General features: G+C 38.9%; 1 protein-coding gene across 2 annotated transcripts in view; it reads left to right on the plus strand.

Annotated features, from left to right (window-relative positions):
* ramp1 (receptor activity modifying protein 1) overlaps window positions 1-21,911 on the plus strand; it is a 57,647-nt gene extending 35,736 nt beyond the window's left edge. For both annotated transcript variants that reach the window (XM_079358203.1, XM_079358202.1), the window contains exon 3: window positions 19,381-21,911. In XM_079358203.1, coding sequence (XP_079214329.1) covers window positions 19,381-19,636 — 256 coding nt within the window. In that variant the 3' untranslated portion in view covers window positions 19,637-21,911. The remainder of the gene's footprint in view (window positions 1-19,380) is intronic.
* Window positions 21,912-22,273: the final 362 nt, after the last annotated feature.

Genomic DNA, 22,273 nt, shown 5'->3' on the forward strand with positions numbered 1-22,273 from the left:
GTATTGTAGAGATTTTGCTGTTTTGATCCGTGTGAGTATACAACCTAAAAGTTGAGACCATAAAAGAGATGTATTCAGTCAGAAAAACAGCAATATATTTTCTGACCTGTCTGTACAATCAATCCGATATTTTGGTCAACCTCCAATAGCTGATTAGATACTGGGTGAGAGTGAACATAGAAAGACGGTGAGTGGAAAGGGATACACAGACACAGAGAACAAAACTGAATGCTATCTTTTGTTCATGTTTAAATATTATCCTAGCATTTACCGTTAAAGTTGTCTGATGCCGCCGATTTCCACAATTACTCTGTTCGACTGCCAGTTATTGCTGTCATTATGTTTAATTAACTAAATATATCAATACTGGTCCCTGTTTGATAGTGAATCAACAATTATCCATTAAACTGTTGTGTATTAAAGCAATAAAATCCCAATTAGTATTTGGGTTTCATTTAATGCTGCATTTAGAGCAGTCTTGGCCAATGTTTCCGTTGCTCCAATTAAGCAAGTTTTTCTTCAGAGCGGGGTGTTCTCATGAGAGGTACTGCCTCTGCTCTAATGAGAGTAACCAGCCGATGCTCTTGAAACCCTTTCAGAGAGCTTGGGGCTTTAGCCAAATATGTCAACAGTTGGTTTTGAACAAAACGAGCCACGAGGTTCATTTGGGTAATGGTGCCCAGTTTCCTGAACTACTTAATGCCTTTAATGGTCATTCACTCAGAACTTTGCACTTAGTAACATAAATGTGAATTATCTAATAATACTCTGAAGTGAATAAAATCTTACTTGGCAGACAACAATCTTTGTGTTTGGCTGAGGCCATTATCTTGCAGGAGCCTGAACTATAATGGGTTCCACAAGGCTCTATGTGTGATCTATGTGTACAACATAGAAATTGTTATGTATACAGATGACACTGTCCTATACACCCAGGTTACATCTTTAATTTTATCCAACTTGACTATACTCTTAATGATTCTTAAATTAATTTAGCTTGTCTTGGTAAACATGTGACATGAATGTTTAAATATTTGGATATGTTAAAGCCTTGGAGAGGTCAAATCGCTCCAAGTATGAAGCTCAGCTTTATTAATAACTTCGACAAACGTAAATTCTTCACAAGTGTGGCTGGATCTTTTTGACCTCTTCAAGCTTTTCATTCTTAATGCACCTTGTTCGTTGATGAACTTGTGCCAGAAAATCCCACTCTGATTCGTTAAAGTCTCTTTCATCTGTAATTATTTAATATATTGTTTTGACCATATTTATTTGTCAAAACATCTTTATACTATAAAAAAGTCATGATTTTACTATCACATATTCAAAAATAAATGCAACAAACAGATTCATAACTTATCAAATTACCCGATTTGGAAGTGATATAAGAGAAGGTGGAAATGTTGTTATTGTTTCTTACATGCACACAGGTATAGTTCAGCAAGAGTCACTTTTGTCAAGAGTGTTAGATTTGTATCCAATAACATTTAGAGTCAAAGAAAATAAAAAATTTTCCGGGATAATAGATCCCTCGCCAACAAACAGAAACATTACCAATACCAAAATAATTCATCTGTAAGAGGTTTACATGTTGGAAGGAGCTGACCATTTCAGAGTAAAGCACAACGTGTTTGCTGGTGGTTGAACAGCCTCATTGCCCACCTGTAATGATAATAAGACATTGTCGATGTGTATCTACTCTGCAGTACAATACAGATAGTCTGTGATAAAAGCATTATTTTCATGCTTAGCCTGAAGATCTTGGCAAATATCTCGATGAGTAAAATGGTATTACCTCTTAAGATGATTGCCAGAAAAAATAATTTAGAGAGGTGGAGCCATACATACACTGAAGCATAATAGCCTCTTTAGCTTCAGGGATATTAGAAACACTCAGCGAGGACATTCAGAACAGCAATTAGGTTTTTGTATTACAATAACTGTATATCATGATGGTCTCACACAGCAAGCTAAACAGCCTTTAAACCAATTAGGCTCTGAAAAGCTGGTTGAGGATATCATTGCTCTATATTTAGAAAAAGTACCATGAGGTTTTATAGCTCCATTTTTAATAAGATGTGCATCTGCTGTATGAATTAGTAAGTAAACTGCTCCTCAGCTTTTAAAAGTGTTGTTTGAATGTACTTTGAGACAGTGCACCCCACTGCAGGGTCAGCTGCAAGAAGCCTTGTATTTCTTCACTTAAAACTGTAAAGAACATTATACTCTACAATCAGGTTTCATATAGTTTTCCACATTGCCATGAATAGAAATAACACCAAGTGACATCATTTGAAAAGACATTTCTTCGATATTCTTAGACTCTCATCGCATATTTTATCATCTGTAGTGATTTTTTCAGAACGCTTCATCTTCTGTGATATGTATTGTTTGTTTCCATCCACAAAAAGACTCATTGTTGTGAGTTTAAAGCATTTCCTCTTATTGCTTGAGATTGAAGTGTTTTTATTCTAGGACCCTGACAAATTCAATTATAGAGACGTTGTTTTCTGAATCATGAAAGAATTCTGCAGTTGCGTTGCTACATTTTGTTTTTGGGCAGCAATTTTATCTGTAAACAATGCAGTATTTTGTCTCAAACCTAACAGAGAAGAGATTAAAGCAGGAAAATAACAAAACAAGATCAATATAAGAGATTTTTCAAAGGTTGGGCGTAGTCTCCTTCCCTTCAATGGAAAGCTATAATAAGATGCCACAGCGGAAAACAAAAAACTGTTTGTATTTCCTTTGTTGCATCTTCAGTATCCATTGTATTTCACCACAATTAACAGAAAATTACACAAAAGGTCTGTGACCAATGCAAATAAGTCATGGCATGGGATTCACTTTTCTAAAGTGTCCTTGGGTCTTGTGAAAGAAATATTACATTCCATTGCTAATGAGTTTGAATTTTATACTTTAAGTCACTAAAGTGCATTATTTAATTATTTAAATGTTCATAAAATGCTGCACAATTCGTCTGTATCTCACAGCAACACCACAACAAATGCATTTAGTGATCTCAGGCCAGCTACAGTGAAAGTACTCTGCTGCTTACCAGAACAAACAATGTGCATGCAATATGCGTGACTCAAAGTTTTAAGCTTCAATATAAACATACAACCAATGCCAATTCATGCAGACAATGTTTACCATTTAATGTGTAAAGAAGACGTGCTGTCAGGATAATTACTTCCAGCAACTCTGCTGCTCTGGAGGTGACAGCAACATAAAGGGCAGCGACCTGTCTGCCTCTGAAAAGCTTTCAGAAAACCTCTGCAGCGTTTTTACCTTCACAGATATCAGGGAAAAAAAACATGATCAGCAATCATTGGAAAAAGGTAAAAAAAAGAAAATTTCAGTGACGTCTGTAACACATAAAAACAGTCACATTCACAATGCAGAACTGTAGAAGGAACGAGAGTGGGCAATACACATCGATTTCAATATTCTTTCAACTGTCATTGAAAAGAGGAGGTGAATGGGGCCTAAATGACTAATGGCTAATAAACGTGCACATGCATGAATTTGATGGTGGCTTTGGTTGCTTGATAATTTGAAGACACTGCTGTTCCATTTCATTATATTGTTCAGCAAGCAGTGAGGTAAGATAGCTAGAAGATAGAAAAGTCTGCTAATGCAGATGGAAATGCAGAAGTGGAGCTCTTGACAAGAATAGTAACATGTCATTATCTTGGTTCAATTTTGAATAATTTACCCCATGTTGCTTTGGAAATGAAAGCACTCTGGGTCTGAAGTTTTTATCACTCATCTGACACTTTTCAACAGAAACAAAGCAACACACTTATGATGAGGAAGGAGAGATGTCGCAATCACTCAATGACATTGTGCTAGTCGACAGTCTAATGCACAGGCGTCAAACTCCAGTCCTCGAGGGCCGGCTTCCTCAGACTTTTAGACGTCTCCCTGCTCTAACACACCTGCTTTAAACCAATGTGTTGTCATCAAGCCCCGCAGAAGCCTGATAACGAGTCACTCATTGGATTCAGCTGCGTCCAAGCAGGGAGACATCTAATGGTCTGAGGAAGCCGGCCCTCCAGGACTGGAGTTTGACACCCCTGGTCTAATGTGTTGTTTAACTAAAATGGTAAGGCTGACCCAAGCAGCTACTCAAGTGTTGAAAATTGAAGCCAATGTAGAAAATGCAGCCCTGGAAGATGCCGAATAAGCATCGGACATCTGATCCCTCATTTAAATAGTAACTTGTGCTGGTAGAGCGTCCCCTTGGTGCTCTTGAACATGGGTGTTGTGTCGTCCAGAGCGCAAGTTCTCTACTGTACACCCATCTATCTTTAAGTCTGCAGGCAGATTACTTGAATGAAAGGTGCATTTACACCTCATGATGATAGTCAGGTCGGATTAAACATCAAGTCAAAATGTTCCTGCAAGTTTAACAGAGTCATTTGCTGTTAACTTGAGAATTAAAAGGCCTTTTTAAATGATCACGTACCAGTACTTGTAAAGAATAATGAAAACACAGAAGCACTGCTTTTGTGTATGTTTTGTTTTTCTTTACACGTGATTATCTCAGAAGGATGTGCTGACATTTATCTCCCTCCTATTGCCTGTAGCTGCTGCCTTGCAAAATAATGGAAGGATAAAAGATAAACCTTATTGATCCCCCAATGGCGGAAATTTACAGCAGCTCCAAAAACAGGAAAAAAGGACATATAAACAGCATCAATAACAACAAAGTTAAATAAATAAAAAGAAACAGCTATGAATAAGTTTACATTAAATAACGGGAGAAAAAATACAATAGACTTATATAATACAGTACAAAGCATAAACACTTTTACTCGTGGAAAGACAGATCAGATATTAAAAACACAGAGTGTGTAGCATTTAGGATTTTGACGATTTTTAAACAACAGAGTCACGTGGCGATAATGCTGTTAAACAGTCTGACTGCAGATGGAATAAAGGACCTGCAGACAGCGCTCAGTCTTGCAGGGTGGGTGTCTCAGTCTGCTGCTGAAGGAGCTGCTCAGAGACCCAACATTCAGGGGGTGAGAGGAGTCGTCCACGATGGATGTCGGCTTCACTAACATCCTGCACCTCCTCAACAGAGTCGAGAGGGAAAAGTCCAGGACCGAGCCGGCCCTCCTGACCAGTCTGTTCAATCTCTTCCTGTCTCTCTCTGTGCTCCCTCCTCCCCAGCAGACCACTGCAAAATGGAATCTGTATACTATTTTTTTTTTTTTTCAATAAAAGTTTGTTCTGAAATCCAACCAAATCTGAGCTAAAGTAAACTCAGCCACCTTTACACAATAAGCAGGTTTTGATGATAAAATCATGATAAAATCATCAAAACCACAGGGGGGGGGGGGGGGGGGGGGGTTAAAGCTGGGGGACAGCACCAAGGAGTCACTTCTTTTTAACAAGCACAACTCTTGAGCAGAAGCAGACTCTATATGAGGACTGACTGGTTGTGATAGTGAAGAAACAGAGACTGAGTCTGAAAGCACATACTATAGTTTCTACAACATACTCAAACTATACCGTCTACTAATGTGACTGTTAGTATGTCATTAACAACAAACTTAAATACGGGTCATGTATCCAGTCTGAGCTGAGGATGAGCTAGCATTAAGCATACTTTGGTTAATATCAAATACAGCTAATTGGGGAATTTTAACATTATCTGACAAGATTCTAAACATTTTACAGTGCAGTCAATTTCAACTGTATTGTTGCTAATTGACGTACTTTAACAATGGTTAGTCTGACAGCATAATGCACTGTTTGGCAAGTTAGAATGACCATTTTGCTTTTTAATGAACTTAAAACTTTCGGATAATCAAGTTTACATCCTGCCATTACTTGCGTACGACTATGAATACAGGACATGGTGCATACACAGTGTGACATTTTTAGCATGTATACTATGTTAGTATGCGGTTTTTAGACCATCAAAGAGAAAGAGTTGACTAGCATGTACAGAAATATACCCAAACAAACTAAACTGTGAGAGAATAAAAAAGAGAAGATAACGCTTTTGGTCATGTAATTAAGCTACTCAGTGCCAACTGCATTTCAAAACCAGAAAGAACAACTGCATCGCTTTAAATTGATGGGTAAAATTATTAAGCATGTGGCCGTTCAAGATCATTTGTCTTCTCCGTTTATGTGTGGATTGGTGTGGTGTGTTTGGTTGACGGCTGTGCAAGAAAAAGCATCAAGGCACGATAACACCAAACTTGGCTGATAACTGAAGCCTGCAGCATTAGGACAGAGCCTAAAGTATTTGCTTGTTAACCAGCTCGTTCAGTAAGCCCGAGACGAGGTACAACTACTGCCTTTCTTTGAGACCGAAGGACATTAAAGCTAACATGGGTGGCAGTTCAAAGTCTGCATTTGTCTTTGTGTTCTGGAGAATTTCTTTCTGTTAAGGAAAAACAGCTTTGTTCTGATGTGGACTGGCAGGAGGGGGTGTCATGAAGGGTGAATCCCTTGGGTATTATTGTAGCTGTAGAACACAGAACATGTCCTTTATAAAGTCAATCGGTAGAGGAATCAGAAACCAAGATGCATTTTTACTTCGACTTCACTTTTGACACGTTTCAAAGCCCCTTTGATCCTGGCCGTGTTCTTTTAATCGATCATGGCTCCAACAATCAAGCCCGGCTCAGTCAGTTCTTAGAGCTGTCAAGTTTTCATGCTTATGTCTACCAAGGTGACTCTAGCTCCCAGACCATGTCAAGTTAAGCAGGATAAGGCTAACAAGGATTTCACACTTCTAGTCAGAGAAAAAAATGGAGCTGGTAATCTTTGAAAAAGAAGTTTAGCAGGGCTTACATAATGCAGGATCACAACACAGCAGAATACTTTACCCAATGAATCCAACAAGCTATTTTTTCATAGGCCCACAATTGAAAAATAACGCTGCTTCTTGGTTTTATAAGGGGTTTATCCTCGATGTGATTGTTGGAGAGGATATTTTTGGTTGCTCATTCGTGCGTGTCTGCAAGTAGTCTGTAATCATTTAAAACCACTTTTGTTAGTGACCTCACATCGGGTCACATTCAAACCCAGACAAAAATAGTCGAGTGAGCTCGGTTGTTTGGAAAGCTGATTGAAGTTCACTTTCTGTGGCCCGCGGTCATTAAATGGTTGATTAGTTGGTGATTCCAAAGGGATTGCTGTTGTGTTTACAATACTAATGATTGGATATATTTTAGCATTGCAGGATAGCATGCAGCTGCAGTTGTTATGAATTAAAGTCATATTGAGCATTGGTGAAGATGTTTGTTTTTCTGAAAAAGTCATATTTGGCACAGCTGGAAACCAACACTGACTCATGGAAGAATGAGAAACAGCTAATCAAGCAAGTTTCAGTCCAATCATAAAAAACTTTGTAGTGCGTGTAGTATACTCAAAGACGCGCTGTTACCCTGTACGGAAATACAATATACAATGCAGACTATTTCCCCATTCAGTTTTTGTAATTGCCTAATTGGAAATGATTGGTGGAAGGGAGAATATTTATTATATTAATATTTTTATTATTTAGTTCAATTATCAAATCGCCATGCTTCTTCTGCTTGAGGGGAACAAACCATCTCCTTTCCTTTCTTCCTATGTTGCAGTAGTGGAGACAGCATGGACAATTATTTGTACTCTTCCTTCACCTTTAGGCTCAGCTTTTGTTGATTTACCAGGGTTTGGTTTAAAACTGAGTAAATATGCTGCAGCCCTTGCAAAACGGGAAGTGTTTCCCTTATCTAATTGATCCATCTCCTTCTTCTCAACCTTTACATCACGACTGCAAACATTCACTTTGACGACTCATTGATTCTGCCAAGTTTCAGCTCAAGCAGGAAATTGGTTTGAGTTTTTTTCCCCAAGGATTTTTTTTTCCCCTCCATAGTGCACTATACTACCTTTCATTTATTGAACATAGGTTATTTTTAGCGTACAATACAATGAAGGAGATCACAGTGGTCACTCACTGAGTGTGGGGAGGGAATCGTTTCACTGCAGTATTAGAATCAGCGTGACTAATTGGCTCTAATTGGGACCAGGTGTGGTGTATATATATCTTTGGGTTGTAGCATTCTGTGCTGACTCATTATCTCACCATCAGAGATAGTGAGAGGTTCTCTCTGTGTTGTCTTGTGTCTTTAGGGAGAGTGAGAATCTGTTTAAGCACCACTTGAACATTTTTACTATAATTTGTTCACCATTTCCAGCTGCTGCAGTGATGTTAGTTAGTGCTGGGTATTCTTTCCTTCTTTGTTTCTCCTTAAACACGGGCCTGGTGGCCATTGTGTCTTAGCTGCAACACGTTTTCTGAGTCGCCTTAAAAGTCTAATTTCTAGTTAGCTGCTCAGCAGCAGTAGTTTAGTTTTTTTTTTATCTGAACAGTATTTAGGAGAAGGGGCTTGTAGCTTTTTGGTTCCTTTTTCCCCTTCCCCTTTAATCTCTGGCAGTTGTATTAGCAATCCCTCTGACATAACTTTAAGACACCCAAGGTTCACAATTGTGTCCTACTTAACCTTATGAGAGCTATGGTGTCAAATATGATTAATGGAGAAAAGAAGAAATATTGATGAATTATTCCAACTATAACTGTTCAAAATGCAGAAAAAAAGATGCTTAAAAGCACCAACAAGCAGCAACAACATGTTCTTCTCTATACACTGGTTTTACTCAGAAATGAACACTACAGAAATATACACTAAGAAGTGGACCTTTTTACTTGACTTGAGTTCTATGTTTTCCAAACCAGAAACAAAATTAAAAAAGACTTCATAAATGTTATATCAACATAAAAATATTTTATCTAGATCAGGTGGCTGTCCTGATAAAGTGTTCTTTAAAATATTTTCAGTTTTTTTTTTTTTTTTTTTTCACAAAAAGAAAAGAAAACTCTTCTCTGTGCTTAAAGAACAAATCAGAGCAAAATGTTTTCAAAAATTCAGAACATAAAACATATAAAGTAACTTAAAAAGTTACCCTCTTTTGTCATCCTACATCCTGAAAACTTGCACAAACAGGATCCTATAAACATGCCCTAATGCAGAGACTGCCCACAGCGAGTGCTGCTGAGCAGGTATGGGTTTGGTGTCTTTTCTCAAGGGCACCTTGGCAGTGCTCAGAAAGTGGATTGGTGCTTCTCCTGGTGGACCAACCTCCAGGTTTAGTCAGCGTGAACTTAACCAGCGACCCTCCCAACCCAAGTCGCTACAGACCAAACTCTGCTACCTCGATTTAAGCATAAACAAAACAAAATGTTATATCTTCAAGTTTTCTTCATGTGATGCAATATGACGCTTTTTGCATCACATGAAGAAAACTTTCAAGCAAAGAAAAACACATTTTGTTCTCGTCTCAGGGCAAAATGAGGGCTGGATTCACGACCATTCAACACTACTACCATGTTTCTAATGATATACAGCTTCATGTAAATGGATGAAGTATCCCTTTAAATGACATAAGGAAAAGAACCTTTCAGAAATACAGATAATGAATGACAACAGTAAACACTCCGATAGTGAAAATATGACATTTAAAACTTACGTTATTTCAGCCTCTTATTGCTGTACTAATAAAAGTGTTTTTATTGTGAAAAAAAAGCATTTTTGCATATTATACATTTAACTACCACCTGTGGATCCATTTAAAAGCATGGCAACATTAGAAGGACAGTGTTCTTTCATTTAGCCAAATGTCAAAAAGATATATCGTATGATCCTTTTTTGACAACTTATTTCCACTTTAAAGATGCAAAGTTTAATTATAAATAGTTTGAGCCTTTTCACTGGGAAAGTCTCCTTATTAATTTAAAGACCATTTCTGTGTCTTCAGTCCCGGTGCTTTCAGGAAAGCTCAGCCTTCATGAATGTGTTGCTTAATGATTTGAAACATCAGACTGCAGCTTCTGAGTTGGTTTGTGTCTCGTTCCAGCTGGGAGGTTTCAGTACAGACAGAACAAACATTTACATTACACACATACAGTATAGAGCTGTATACACACTATCACAGATGCAAATTTGTTCTCTGGTTTACATAAGGCTCTAACACAAACCCATACCATGCCATTATTCACACAAGCATGTGCATGTCAAAACAAAAAAAAAAAACATTTGCACACTGTCTAAGCTCCATCTGTTCACAATGCTGGGTTTCTGATTTAAAACAGAAACGCCAAGAGAGAAGAAAAGGGAAAACCAATATGAACAGAGGATGAAAAAGTGTTTTTGTGTGTACTTTGGGGGGCAACAACAAAAAAATGTGGCTCAGTTGGGAAAAAAAAAAACATCTTCCACATTTTTTCTCTTAGAAAGGAAAAAGCCAAAAACGTGTGAACATTTTCAGATGTGCAATCTCCCCCTGAGGGAAAACGATGTGGGAGGTTTGGGAAATAAATAAAAAAGAGCATATTGTCTGATGTGCTCTGTAGTGACTATCAGCCTGTTTTATTCTTTTTTGTCTGTTTGTTTTTTTGTTTTGGGGGATTTCTTTGCTTTATAAAGACAGGAATCTCTCTCGCTCAGCTCTGACGTCATCTCCCCAAGCTGCTGTGACAAACGCTTTCCCAACAGTGTAGGCCTTTAAATAACGAAGCCTAAAATAGGTCAATAAGATGCAGCATTAATGTGATCCAACCTAATCAGCATAGAGTAAAAATCCACAGTGACACAAGGACAGGTTTACATGCATGACAATACAATTTCATTTTTGATAGAAATATCTCTGCAGGTTTCAAGTCAACTATTATAGTCCATCCATTCCCATTAAAGGTATACATCTTCAGAGAATGTCTTTTTCACAGGAGCTCAGAGGCAGTGGTGATTCTAGAGATTCAGCTTGAAGGTGCACAGCGAGACAGTTTTCCTCCATGCCCATTCACACTGGATCTGTTTCTGGAACGTCAGTGCAGCAAAGCGCACCCATTATCAGCTGTACACACCTCACAGGAGAACGACAAGATCACATCGGAATAAAGAGAAAGCATGCAGACAATATGACTCGTTCTCTTTCTGAGGATGATTTGTCGTTCCTTTGGTACCAGTTTTCATGTTACATTGTTAAGTGAGAAAAGTCTCCTTAAACACTGGCCTGGTGGCCATTGTGTCTGTATTTTGTGTTTTATTTTGAAATTGACCAGATGCTGTGCTTTTCCTTGTCTGACTTCTTGTCAGACATTTTGTCTGTCTAGCTTGATGGGTGTCTGCAGCAAACTCCGTTGAAAATAGACCTGAAGCGTGTTTAAAACAGAGCAGGGCGACATGGCGCCGGTGGCACGCTCCACAGATGGACTGCAGCACTCGCTTTGTGAACACAATGATCGAGATGAGTGGTGGCGTAGTGAGTATGTGTGAATCATAAAATTAAAACGGATGATATAAAAGATATAAAAGAACTCACTTCTTTACAATGTGTGTCCATAGAAATATAAGCTAATCAGAACAATGTCGTTCTTTGAACCAGGTTGTAAATGAAAGGGTCTCTTTTAAAATTCACGTGACTCCAGGTTCTTCCGCAGGCAGCCTCAAGTGGACACAACAAACTGCAGGATTATTTGAACATCGGAGGTTCCCCCTTGATGTTTAGCCATTTATTGTTTTATAAACACTAGCTGGCCTGGCAACAGTCAGTAGCCTATCATTTTTCAAAAAGCGGATGCCATTTTCTTAAATCTTTGTATTTTTGTTTACATAGTACTCGTAACTGTCCCCCCTTCTATATTTATAATAAAAAGACTTTACGAGATTAAGATGACACACGTCTCTTTCAGATGCATGATATTACTCTTACAGTGACTAAGTGGCTGTTTTAAACCGAAAACAGCAGTTGTAAAAAAAAAAAAAACCCAGGGTGCTACATTGGTAGGGCTTATTTTAGGTATTATTCAATGAGAGGGCTGCATTTTTTTCACGCTGGGTTAACGGCCTAACAGCACAGCACGACCCCACAGATGTTTGCCACTCAGATGCTGATCTCACAGAGAGGTTTAACACTGCTAGATATAAACTGCTCATATAGTGTGACTCAGAGGTTGTCAGAAGGTCAATATTTAACAGAATATCAATGAAGCGGGTTCCTAAATGACAACTGGTTGTTTTGGACTAACAGAATAATTTGACTTATTGAAGGCAGCAGAGGAAGGAAGGTGACGGCACATGATATTAGTCCATTTTAAGAACAATTTTTCAACAATGTGAAGGGTTTCAGTCAGCTACATTGCTGCTCTCCTTTTTGCTTATGCTTTAATGAGACTGACCGTACAGCTCCCTGACGGCCGATAGCGTCTCAACGCTTTCTATTCATTTCTTATGGAGAGCAGGAGAGGCAGTCACGCAGTGCATTTTGAGATTGTTGCAGCAATTTTGAGAGGTCTCCAGTGCACTCGCTGGACAAGCAAATGAGTCGAGGGACTGCCCGAACTAGCAGCGCCTTTATCCAATTAGGTGCATTCATACGTCACCTATTGCGTAACCTACCTAGAAGAGGGGAAACTAAATGTGTCTGGAGTGGTCCTGGAGAAAATCGAAACGGGCCCACTTTTCAGTTGTATACTCACTTCAAGCAGCAAGTTGAGTGCTCCAGCGCGATCCCTCGTGTCCTCGCCTGAAGCAGTGGAGCCCTACAGTGAGGCTATGTCTTAGTTCCCTTAATTGCATCCAGGCATCCCTGACTTGCCATATCCACTTGCGACTTAGTCCCTCCCACCAGAGATGCACGTTGAGATGCATGAAACGAAGCAGAAGAAGAAGGGAGCAAGGACAAATGTTTTAAGGGACATGAGACATCCTGTCATGTAGCGCAACGTCCGTTTGTAGTGATGACATCAGCTGATCCCCTCTCAGCTGTGTTTTAACAGCTGTTTGTGCACTGTAAAGTAGACTAACAGTATAGTCTCTGTGAGAAACTCCTGTAACATGGGCGGTCTAGGTCTAATTTGACCGAGGAGCAAGAGACAGTATTAAAGAGAAGCAGCAGGACAAGAACATCTACAACTATTGTTTTCATAATTTGCTAAAGTTATAAAATGAAACTGTATATCCAATGTCTTAAACTGCATCTGGATTTGTACAAAAAGAAGCATGTCCAGTGAAAGATTCGTATCTGTGTCTAAAGTAACAAGTAACTCCATCTGTCCACCTCTCACACCACCTGGCTCTGTGGGTGTCCTTCAGTGGAAAAAAAGGAACAGTCTGAGTCATTTCTGTCACTTAAGCTTGCTCTGTGTTGGTTTAATTAATTCATGATACAGATTTTATTTATTTATTCACACAGTCAGCTCCTGTGCTCCTCAGTCAACAGATTAAACTATTTAAAAACAGCATGCTCTGCCGGATTCTGTCATTTATACTTTTTCTTAAAAGAAAAAATAAACAGTAAATGAAGCTGAAACTCTCTGACTCTGCCATCTGTTACAAAAATCTCTGAGGCCTCTTCTGTGTCATAGTCCCTGCTTTTACCATCTGATCACACACGATGGGGGGGATTTCAAGTAACATTTCTGGTATCACACAAAAAAACACAAAGTTTCAATTAGGGATGTCCGATATTGACTTAAAAATGTAATATTTGGAAATATCGGTATCGGATTTTTACAACCGATATTGGAACCGATATTGGAATTTCCGAGTCTGCATGAACGCAGCACGAGACGTTTGTGGGCGCGCGCTTGATGACGTTAAACAACAAATACAGCACGCTGGACTCGTGGCTAACAAGTTAGCTCACCCGGTGTATGAGGTGTCCGTGGTTTGGAACTATTTCCAAGTGTCAACTACGGATAATAAATTTGCAATTTGCAATGACTGCAAAGCGTCGTTTATGCGAGGAGGAAACAAGGTGTCTTCTTTTAATACTCATCAATTTTAATAACCCATGTCAAGAAGAATCACGTGGAGTTGCGTGCTACATTTGCGCAGCAAAGTGATGAAAAGAAGCAACAGCCGAAACCGAAGAAAACCACACAGTTGTCGCTTAAAGAGTCAACTGAGAAAAAACAATGTGGCAGCAATGGAGAGGCTGCTGGTGGAAGTGCAGATGACCCAGGCCGGGAGGACCAGGACTGCCCACCTAAGAAGGCTCGAACCTGCGGGACATGTACCAAGAAATCCTTGCAGAGAATGAAGTTGCAGCTCAAGCACCTACAAGCGAGACAGCGCAGGTGAGTAATTGATTAACTCTAATCATCAAACTAAATTTAATCTGCTGTGCTGAGTGCGTCACATTAAAAATATACATTACATACAATGAATACAATAACCATTTGGCAGTCAGTGCTTCAAAGAAAAATAAATAATAGAAATTCTATTAAAGAAATGGAGGAATTCTATTATACATTTATTCCCTGTCTTTTTTTATTCTTTCTTTAGGTGCATGCATACCTAGGAGAAGCCATCCCCTCGAAAGGATGCCCTTTGGAGTACTGAAGGCATCAGGAGAGAGGATTTTGTTACTCTCAAAAGAGATTGAGCCCAGTTTGAGTATATTATTTGACAAGTTATGGCCAGTCATTCATTGACTATGTTTGTTTACAACTAATGGACTGAAGATATGCCTCTTCCTTTTTTTTATATTGTCTGTGGTGTTGTTTGAGGCTGTTTGTTGTTGAGGTTTCTCTCTAACACTAAATAAATATAGCACTTTTTTCCATAATTTAAGTTGTTCTCTTATTTTTCTCAGTGTGTACATTTGGAAAGCCATGTTTCATTCACATATGCATCCAGTGGGGCATCACAATAAAATTAGGCATAATGTGTTAATTCCACAGGAGATATTTTATGTTGTTGTTACCTATCAGTTTTGATGTATAAAGCCTGCATGTATCGGTGATATCGGTATCGGTGATATCGGTATCGGAAATTAAGAGTTGGACAATATCGGAATATCGGATATCGGTAGAAAAGCCAATATCGAGCATCCCTAGTTTCAATCTTAAATATAATTTTTACATCCATGAGACACCAGCCAGAAATCCTCTCTGAAGTTTGACTTTATGCTAAAAGACCCTCTTTTAACACACCATTTCACACAACTAGCGTATATACTTCATCTCCCACACTCTTAAAAAAAATTAAACTAAAATCCCAAAACACATGATGAGAGTGGGCACACAGTCACGCACACACTTGACCAGTGTTTTTGCTGTTGTTTAATCTGTCAACTCGCTTGGTGAAGTGATGAAACTGAGCACTTTCTTTTTGAACTTTATTTCCTTTTCTGCACATTAACAGGCAATTAACATCGCAAAGAAAAAAGGGAATCATCTTGAAATTGGGTCTCATCTGCCACGCAGAGATATCCTTGTGTACAGGGAGCGCACATACTCAATTTTCTAGTAAAGATAAGTCACATAGTGGTCATTACAGTTATTTCAACAGAATGCAATTTTTGAGGCATACATGTCTTCAGTAAGATATTTAGGTCAATATCTATGGTCCATCTGTTTTTTTTTTAAAGAGGTACTTTTCGCTGTAACTAGGCAGTCATATATTCCATCATGTAAACGTGCTTTTCTTTTTTTTTCAACCATGGAGTGATCATGGGAAAGTTAGGTTTCCAAACAGCCCTTTTAAAGTAACTTTTCGGACTGACAGTTTAAACATGGAGAAAAGGAGTAAATACTCCCTCTCTCTCTCTCTCTCTCTCTCTCTCTCTCTCTCTCTCTCTGGAAAACAAAATACGACCTGTTTTCTTTCTGATCCTTCTTCCCTATTTTGGGCACATACACAGAAATGCCTACTATGTGTATATAAGTGAATCTATTATATATATATATATATATATATATATATACTGTATATATATATTAAAAGTGAAGCAAGGATAACTACTACATCACTGTGTAGACAAGTGAATCATGCATGAAGCTATCTCATGTCTGCTGAAAGGTGATGAGTTATTTATGTAGAGCTCATCTTCTCAGATTTGAGATTTACACTGAAATGGAAATATCCAGAATTGACAATTTCGGCAGTGGTGCTTGACAACAGATTAGACCAAGAATTATGTATTTCAAGATTCATTTGTGCAAACATAAGCATCCAGTGTGAAAATTCTTGAGCGTGTCTGGTTACCTCTGTTCAGCACACTGGTGAAATAGTGTTAGATATTTTCTCCCACTTGAGTCAATCTTTTTTTGCACGCCTCCTAAATAAAGTTTTCCAAATGATTCTCTTGGGCTGGTAGCCCTGTGGTTCGTGGGTGGCTCTAGTCCTCAAAACGGGTGGCCCGGCTTTGTATTCCACCTGTAGCTCATTTTCCGCATGCCACTTCTTACTCTCCCTCTCTCCCCAATCTCTGACTCCATCCTCTTTCTGATCTCTCAAAAATGGCCCAAAAAGCCCAAAATAAACCTTTAAAAATGGGGTCTCTCTTCCTGAGCTCGTTAAACCATGTGTTACATTTTAAGCCTTTGAAAGAGTGACTTAAAAAAGAGGCTCTGTGTCGGCTCTATGTCTCAACTTCTGACACTTCTAATCCTCAAGTTGTACTCCTTTTAATATGCAATTAAAGCAGACTATCTATGGTAATTCTGCTGGTCATGGCACTTAGTGGTGGAAGGGAGCTCAGCTCCAGAAGCCAACATGAGTGACAGAAATGGAAATCACATTTTACACACTCCTCCTGACTGCCTCATTTAGGTGTCCCTGTCTTGCCCCTGCTTGCCAAGTCTGTATTTCTTTCTTCATAAGGGCCATTTATGCATAATGCATGCAAGCTCCTGCTGTCTGAAAAAAACACGCACATATCGTTTTTTTCACATCGAGACAGTGGATGTCTTTAGCACATCACAAAGGCCAAGGGAAATTAAAACTGAAACAAACGTTTGAGGTATTGCAGCAGTACAAGTTGCTACTTTGACAACATTCCTGTGTAGAGTGGGTAAAGTGTTGCTGCTTTCTGAATCTAATACCTTTTGAAAGATCCAATAGTCACTCTTCATGCTGTGAGTCTATGACACCTGTAGAGTAAAATTGCAGCTCAAAATAACTCCCTCTTTATCTTACTAAGGCCCTGTCAAAAGATTGATTTCAGCTGCTGTCTCTTTAAGGCCCCGCTCCCCAAGTGGCCACTTTCTTTTTATTGGCCAGTTGCGAGGCTGTCAGGGGATTTAGTGCTGGGAGAAAAGAGCCAATGCAAACAACTTCCCTGGCCATAATAGAGGCTTGACATTGTATCATGAAATTCTAGGTTTCATATTGGGGAACTATCGCAGTATTTGCAGGACAAGCCATTGACCGCACACTGCAGAATTATTCTTGGATTACTCCCAACATGCATTTACCTCAAAGCTGGACCTTTCTAAACCGCTTGCTAGCTATTGGCAATAAGTGAAAATACTTTAACAACTGTCAACAAATAAACAATGCAGTGTATATGTAAGTGAGAAAGTAAGGAACCATTAGGAAACAGGAGAAAAGAAAAAGCTTGAAATTGTCTTTTCTTTCACAGCTTTAACTTAGCTCAGAGGCAAGCCTTTAAAGCCGAAATGGATGTAAATCAAAATAATTTACAGGACATTTATATTGATTAAGCTATCACCATTAGTACAGTGTTAGCCTTGCTTTCAACATTTTTTGGTACAAATATAATAACTGGTAAAATATAGTAACTGGTGGCTTGGCTTACTATACTTTCAAAACATAAAGTAAAACTCTGTCTTCTGGAAGCTTCACACTGTCAGGTTCCCTTTGACATTAACTGCAGGTACATGAGGTCAGCTAGTATCTTAATCTTCTACACATTCTTTTCCTGGACCGCATGAATCATACGCATCACCAGTGTCCTCAGTGCTCATTAGACCAACAGTGGGACCTGAATTCTTTTTTCTCTCACCATGACTAATTTGTAGAACGTAAACAAAAAGCAGAGAAGGGAGGCACACACCCATACGAAGTGAACTTGCCACCCGCAGAAACCAAAGCGCTCTGCAGTGCTGGTCCCATGCCAAGCAGCTCTGAGCTGTTTGCACCTACAAAACTTTCCCAAAGAAAGAGCCACTGCCGTGATGCAGCATCGAAAGCTGTTTAAATATTAACCAAACATGTCAGATAAGGGACGAGAAGTAGAGCAGAAATTTCACTGGCAATAATGTTTGAATACTAAAGCTGCACTCATTTATGCTTTTGTAATAACACAAGGCCTGTTGATTGCATGTGATGGGAAACCAGTCATTTCGAGTGAGACACCCATCGAGAATTATCAGACTACAGTTCCCCCCAGGTCAACAGAGCATTACAGTGTAGTTTTTGGTTTTATGGTTCTCAACTTTTTTTTTACCCATTCTTTCTACTCATTAACCTAATTTCTATCAACAGCGGGCAAGCTCTGATAAATCCATTGTACGCCACCGGCCCAGCACTGAACGGCAGGTAATCAAAGTCTGCGACAAACTGGTAAACAGAGCTGAGCATTTAACTTCGAAAAACTTGCCTTCAGGAATTGCTATGACTAAAATACATGCAGTTTAAAGAAGACTGAACACTGGGCCATAAATAGTTTATTTTGTTGTTATACTGTCAACTCAAAAGCAACTTCTGCATCAGAATCAGAAATACTTAATCCCAGGGGGAAATTTGGTTGTTACCATCGCTCTTAAACACATTTAGACGGCAAAATAAAATAAAATAGAATAGAGGTATTAAACCAAATAACAAAAATAAACCATATCATAAAAAAAGTTGTATGAACTGGAGAACAGTAGGCGTCCAGCCTGACAACAATGGACTGGGTTAGTTAAATGTCACGACTGGAAAGTGTGTGTGGTCTCGCTATGTGTTAATTGCTGCTTGGACCCTATACACTGTAGGTGTTGTGATGTATCCGACCTTAATTTGCAGTTGCAGTTGCAGTGTCCTCTGTGTGCCTAGTCATAATCATGGGTCATTACCTCTATTATGGCCATGCCTGACTCACCATAGAGAAGCAGCACATATAGGCTACGCACACACACACACACACACACATACACACACACACACACACACTTGGTCTGTATCGCACAGGAGCAACACGGTGAGGCTTTGTTTGGTCTAGAAAATGGAGATACAAATGCTGTGTCGGATTAAAACTGGCATGTCAACCGCAGCAATGCCTAACTACACTTGAAACAGGAATTTGGACATAACATCCAAGGCTAGCAGTGCTAGTATTGCTAACGTTAGAAACACTGCAATCATACATTGTCTCACAGCAGACACTTTCAGATAACCTGTACTCAAATCTGACTGTTTTCAGAGTCTTTTTTCCACGCTTACTTTGCAGCACGTCATTGGATAAATGGATTGAAAGGCATGACTGTAACTAAGGGAAATGGGAGTTGGCAAACAGTAAACTATTTTCTTCACAGTTTAACTTCCCACTGTTTTCTTTTGTGTCCCTAACATGCAGACTCTACGGTGAGCTGACAAACTGCACGTTCCTGGTAGCGGAGAAGATGGGGTGCTACTGGCCCAACAGGCTTGTGGACGAGTTCTTTATTGGAGTCCACAAGCAGTACTTTCATGACTGCTCGATGTCTGGACGGCTTCTTAGAGACCCGCCCAACCGAATTCTGGGACCGTTCATTGTTGTGCCCATCCTCGTCACACTCCTAATGACAGCGCTGGTGGTATGGAGGAGCAAACGCAGCGAGGGGATCGTTTAGGAGAAGGGGGAAGGATTAAAGACGAGAGATTCACACCTGGAACGAGATCAACTTAATACCAGACTCTACTCCAATGATTCTTGAGTGCACTTGATATGCAGCTCTCCTGTCATAGGTTCAATTAATTCTTTGGTTTACCGAATTTAAATGGGCTGAACTGTGTAACCAAATCAGTTGTGGACCAGGATACTGGCTGGTGGAAGAGATTGTAAATATAAAACAATAACTTTGAGAAAAAAGACTGCTTCAAAGAATTTCCATTGTGGTGACCATGCCACCACTTACAAGAACTGCACAACTTTTTTTGGAAACCAGGGAAATCACTGCTACCGACAACAGTCAACAGGAATTAAATTATGTACTGGACTGTCCAAAAAAAAAGAAACTATTTTACACCATGGCTCAGATTCAATAAGACTGCAACCTCTGTTAGGGAAGCCAGGTATATAAGATTTAATGTGTTTATACAGACCATAGACTGCATATAAGTGTGGACAACACATATCTGTTTACTTCATAAAGTGAAGCTACAATTCTCTAGCAAAGCACGCTGACACATAGTGTTGATGTCATTCAGGGCCAAGACATGCACTAAAGGAATCTGGCTGGTGAAGCCACAGAATTGACATCCTGCTGTTTCTACAACATCAGAGTGTCCAGTTGAAGAAAACAATCACTATAACAAACTATGGAAGTTTTGATGACTTTCGTTTTTGTCTTCATTATATTTCCTCTTGCCCTTTCTCCTCTACAAGTAAATAACCGTACAGGAGCCTGATTTGTCAACAGAGCTGTCAATCATCAGCTGCTTGATGCTCCTTTTCTAATCAAATTACAAATTAAAACTAAACCGTTGAGAAAAGTGAACACTTAAACATAAATTAGCATGATGAGAACTTATCACAATGACAGGAACATTTATTTTACATGTTTTTTTATTTAAAAATTTGCATTATGTTTGATTTGATAATATGGAGGAGGCTGGTTTTATGACTTAAATTTCAGCCAGTCAGCAGGGGGAGCTCTAGCTTTTAGCTTCACTTCGCTGGAGCTCTTTTCTGTCCATTCTTTATACAGTCTATGGTACATACATACACAATATGTACAATGTCAAATGAATCTGTAACATTGTCTTTATAACCCTGTCAAGGCAACATACCATTGTCCACTGAAGTAATTGCTCCATGGATGCAAAAATTACTATTTCTAACAATGTTATTATACGTATTGTTATGTATTATATTTAAATATATTCTCTGAGTCATGCATACGGCTTCTTCTTCTAGAGCAAGTAGAATGTGAATTTGTTACATTTTCTTTCCTCAGCTTGTTTGAACCAACCTGATCTTATGTCATCATGTATCTGCAAGTCTTCTTTTGAATGGGGTACAGAAAAAGGATTCTGTAACACAAAGCACACTGAACCAGCAGGAAAAATGTAGGAGATAATGATGCCACAGATGAAAGATATACAGTAGGTTCAGGTAGGGGAGCGTGTCTTAGCAGGGGTTTTGGGTGCCAATTTGGATGGACTGTGTATTGTATGTGTTTTGTGGCATCTGTCCACCGTCACCAAGGAGACTGATGAAGAAATGCCAATGGACATACAGGTGGACGTGGTTGAAAGTGAGAACGTTGCAGAGTTTTATTTACATAAGCCGGTTTGATGATGACAGAATTTTTTAACCAAAATTTCTTACCTTCTTTATGATTTTTCTCAAAGATCTGTGTTATTCATGTTTGTTTGTTTGGTTTTTACCATATTTAAAGATATCCCAGCATTACCACATTTTAGTACATCCAATTGAGGGGGTTATTAAAGAAAGGTTTCAAGAATGAATGAGAGACAACTGTGGAGTCTAACTACAGAGTGAAACATCAAGCAATGGGTGAGCAAACACGCTTCTCTATTGAACATAACAATAGCCCGAAGCACACTCTGTGTATCCTAGAACTTAGGATTTTATCGATTCAGGATCTTCAAGTGTGGTAGAGTGTACTGTGTGACCTGTTTCCTCATTGATATTTTTGAATGCTCTCTTTCCTTTATAGATTCATTGACCTGTAACCTGCCTGTCAGCAAAACACCCTTTTAAACACACCCACACTTGCCCGACACACTTGTTTTGTGCCAAAAGCTCTCTGAGAAAAAAAAACAGAGGGTAATGTTTGCTTTTAAATGTCTAACTTTCTGTTGGAGTGACTTTAAATGGTTGCATTTTATGATTCATCTGTGATCATGAAGTAAAGATAAATAAAATGTCTGATTAACGTGTCTGCTGCACTGACGATGGAGCTTATGTTTCTCAGGAGAAAGAGAGGGCTCACTTTATGGACCTTATGAGTCTAATGTAAATGATGAATCCTGCTTTAATGAATGCATGGCTTATTACACACCAAGTCTTTGTGAATGCACTGGATTGAAACCACTTTGTCAAGTGTGAATTACTATGCTAAGTCAAGAGTGAAGAAAACAAACACCTCCTATAGACTACCGATGTTACATTAGTTTGTGTCTTAGTAACGAATTAGTTTATTAAGTCTTTTCACATGTAGACCTATTCAGAGTGTTATGGGCAGAGATGTAAAAAAGCAAAGGGGTAAATGTTTTAAAAAATTATTTTGCTCTCAGTGCAT

The sequence above is a fragment of the Symphodus melops genome (assembly GCF_947650265.1).
Source record: "Symphodus melops genome assembly, chromosome: 12".
Classification (NCBI taxonomy): domain Eukaryota; kingdom Metazoa; phylum Chordata; class Actinopteri; order Labriformes; family Labridae; genus Symphodus; species Symphodus melops.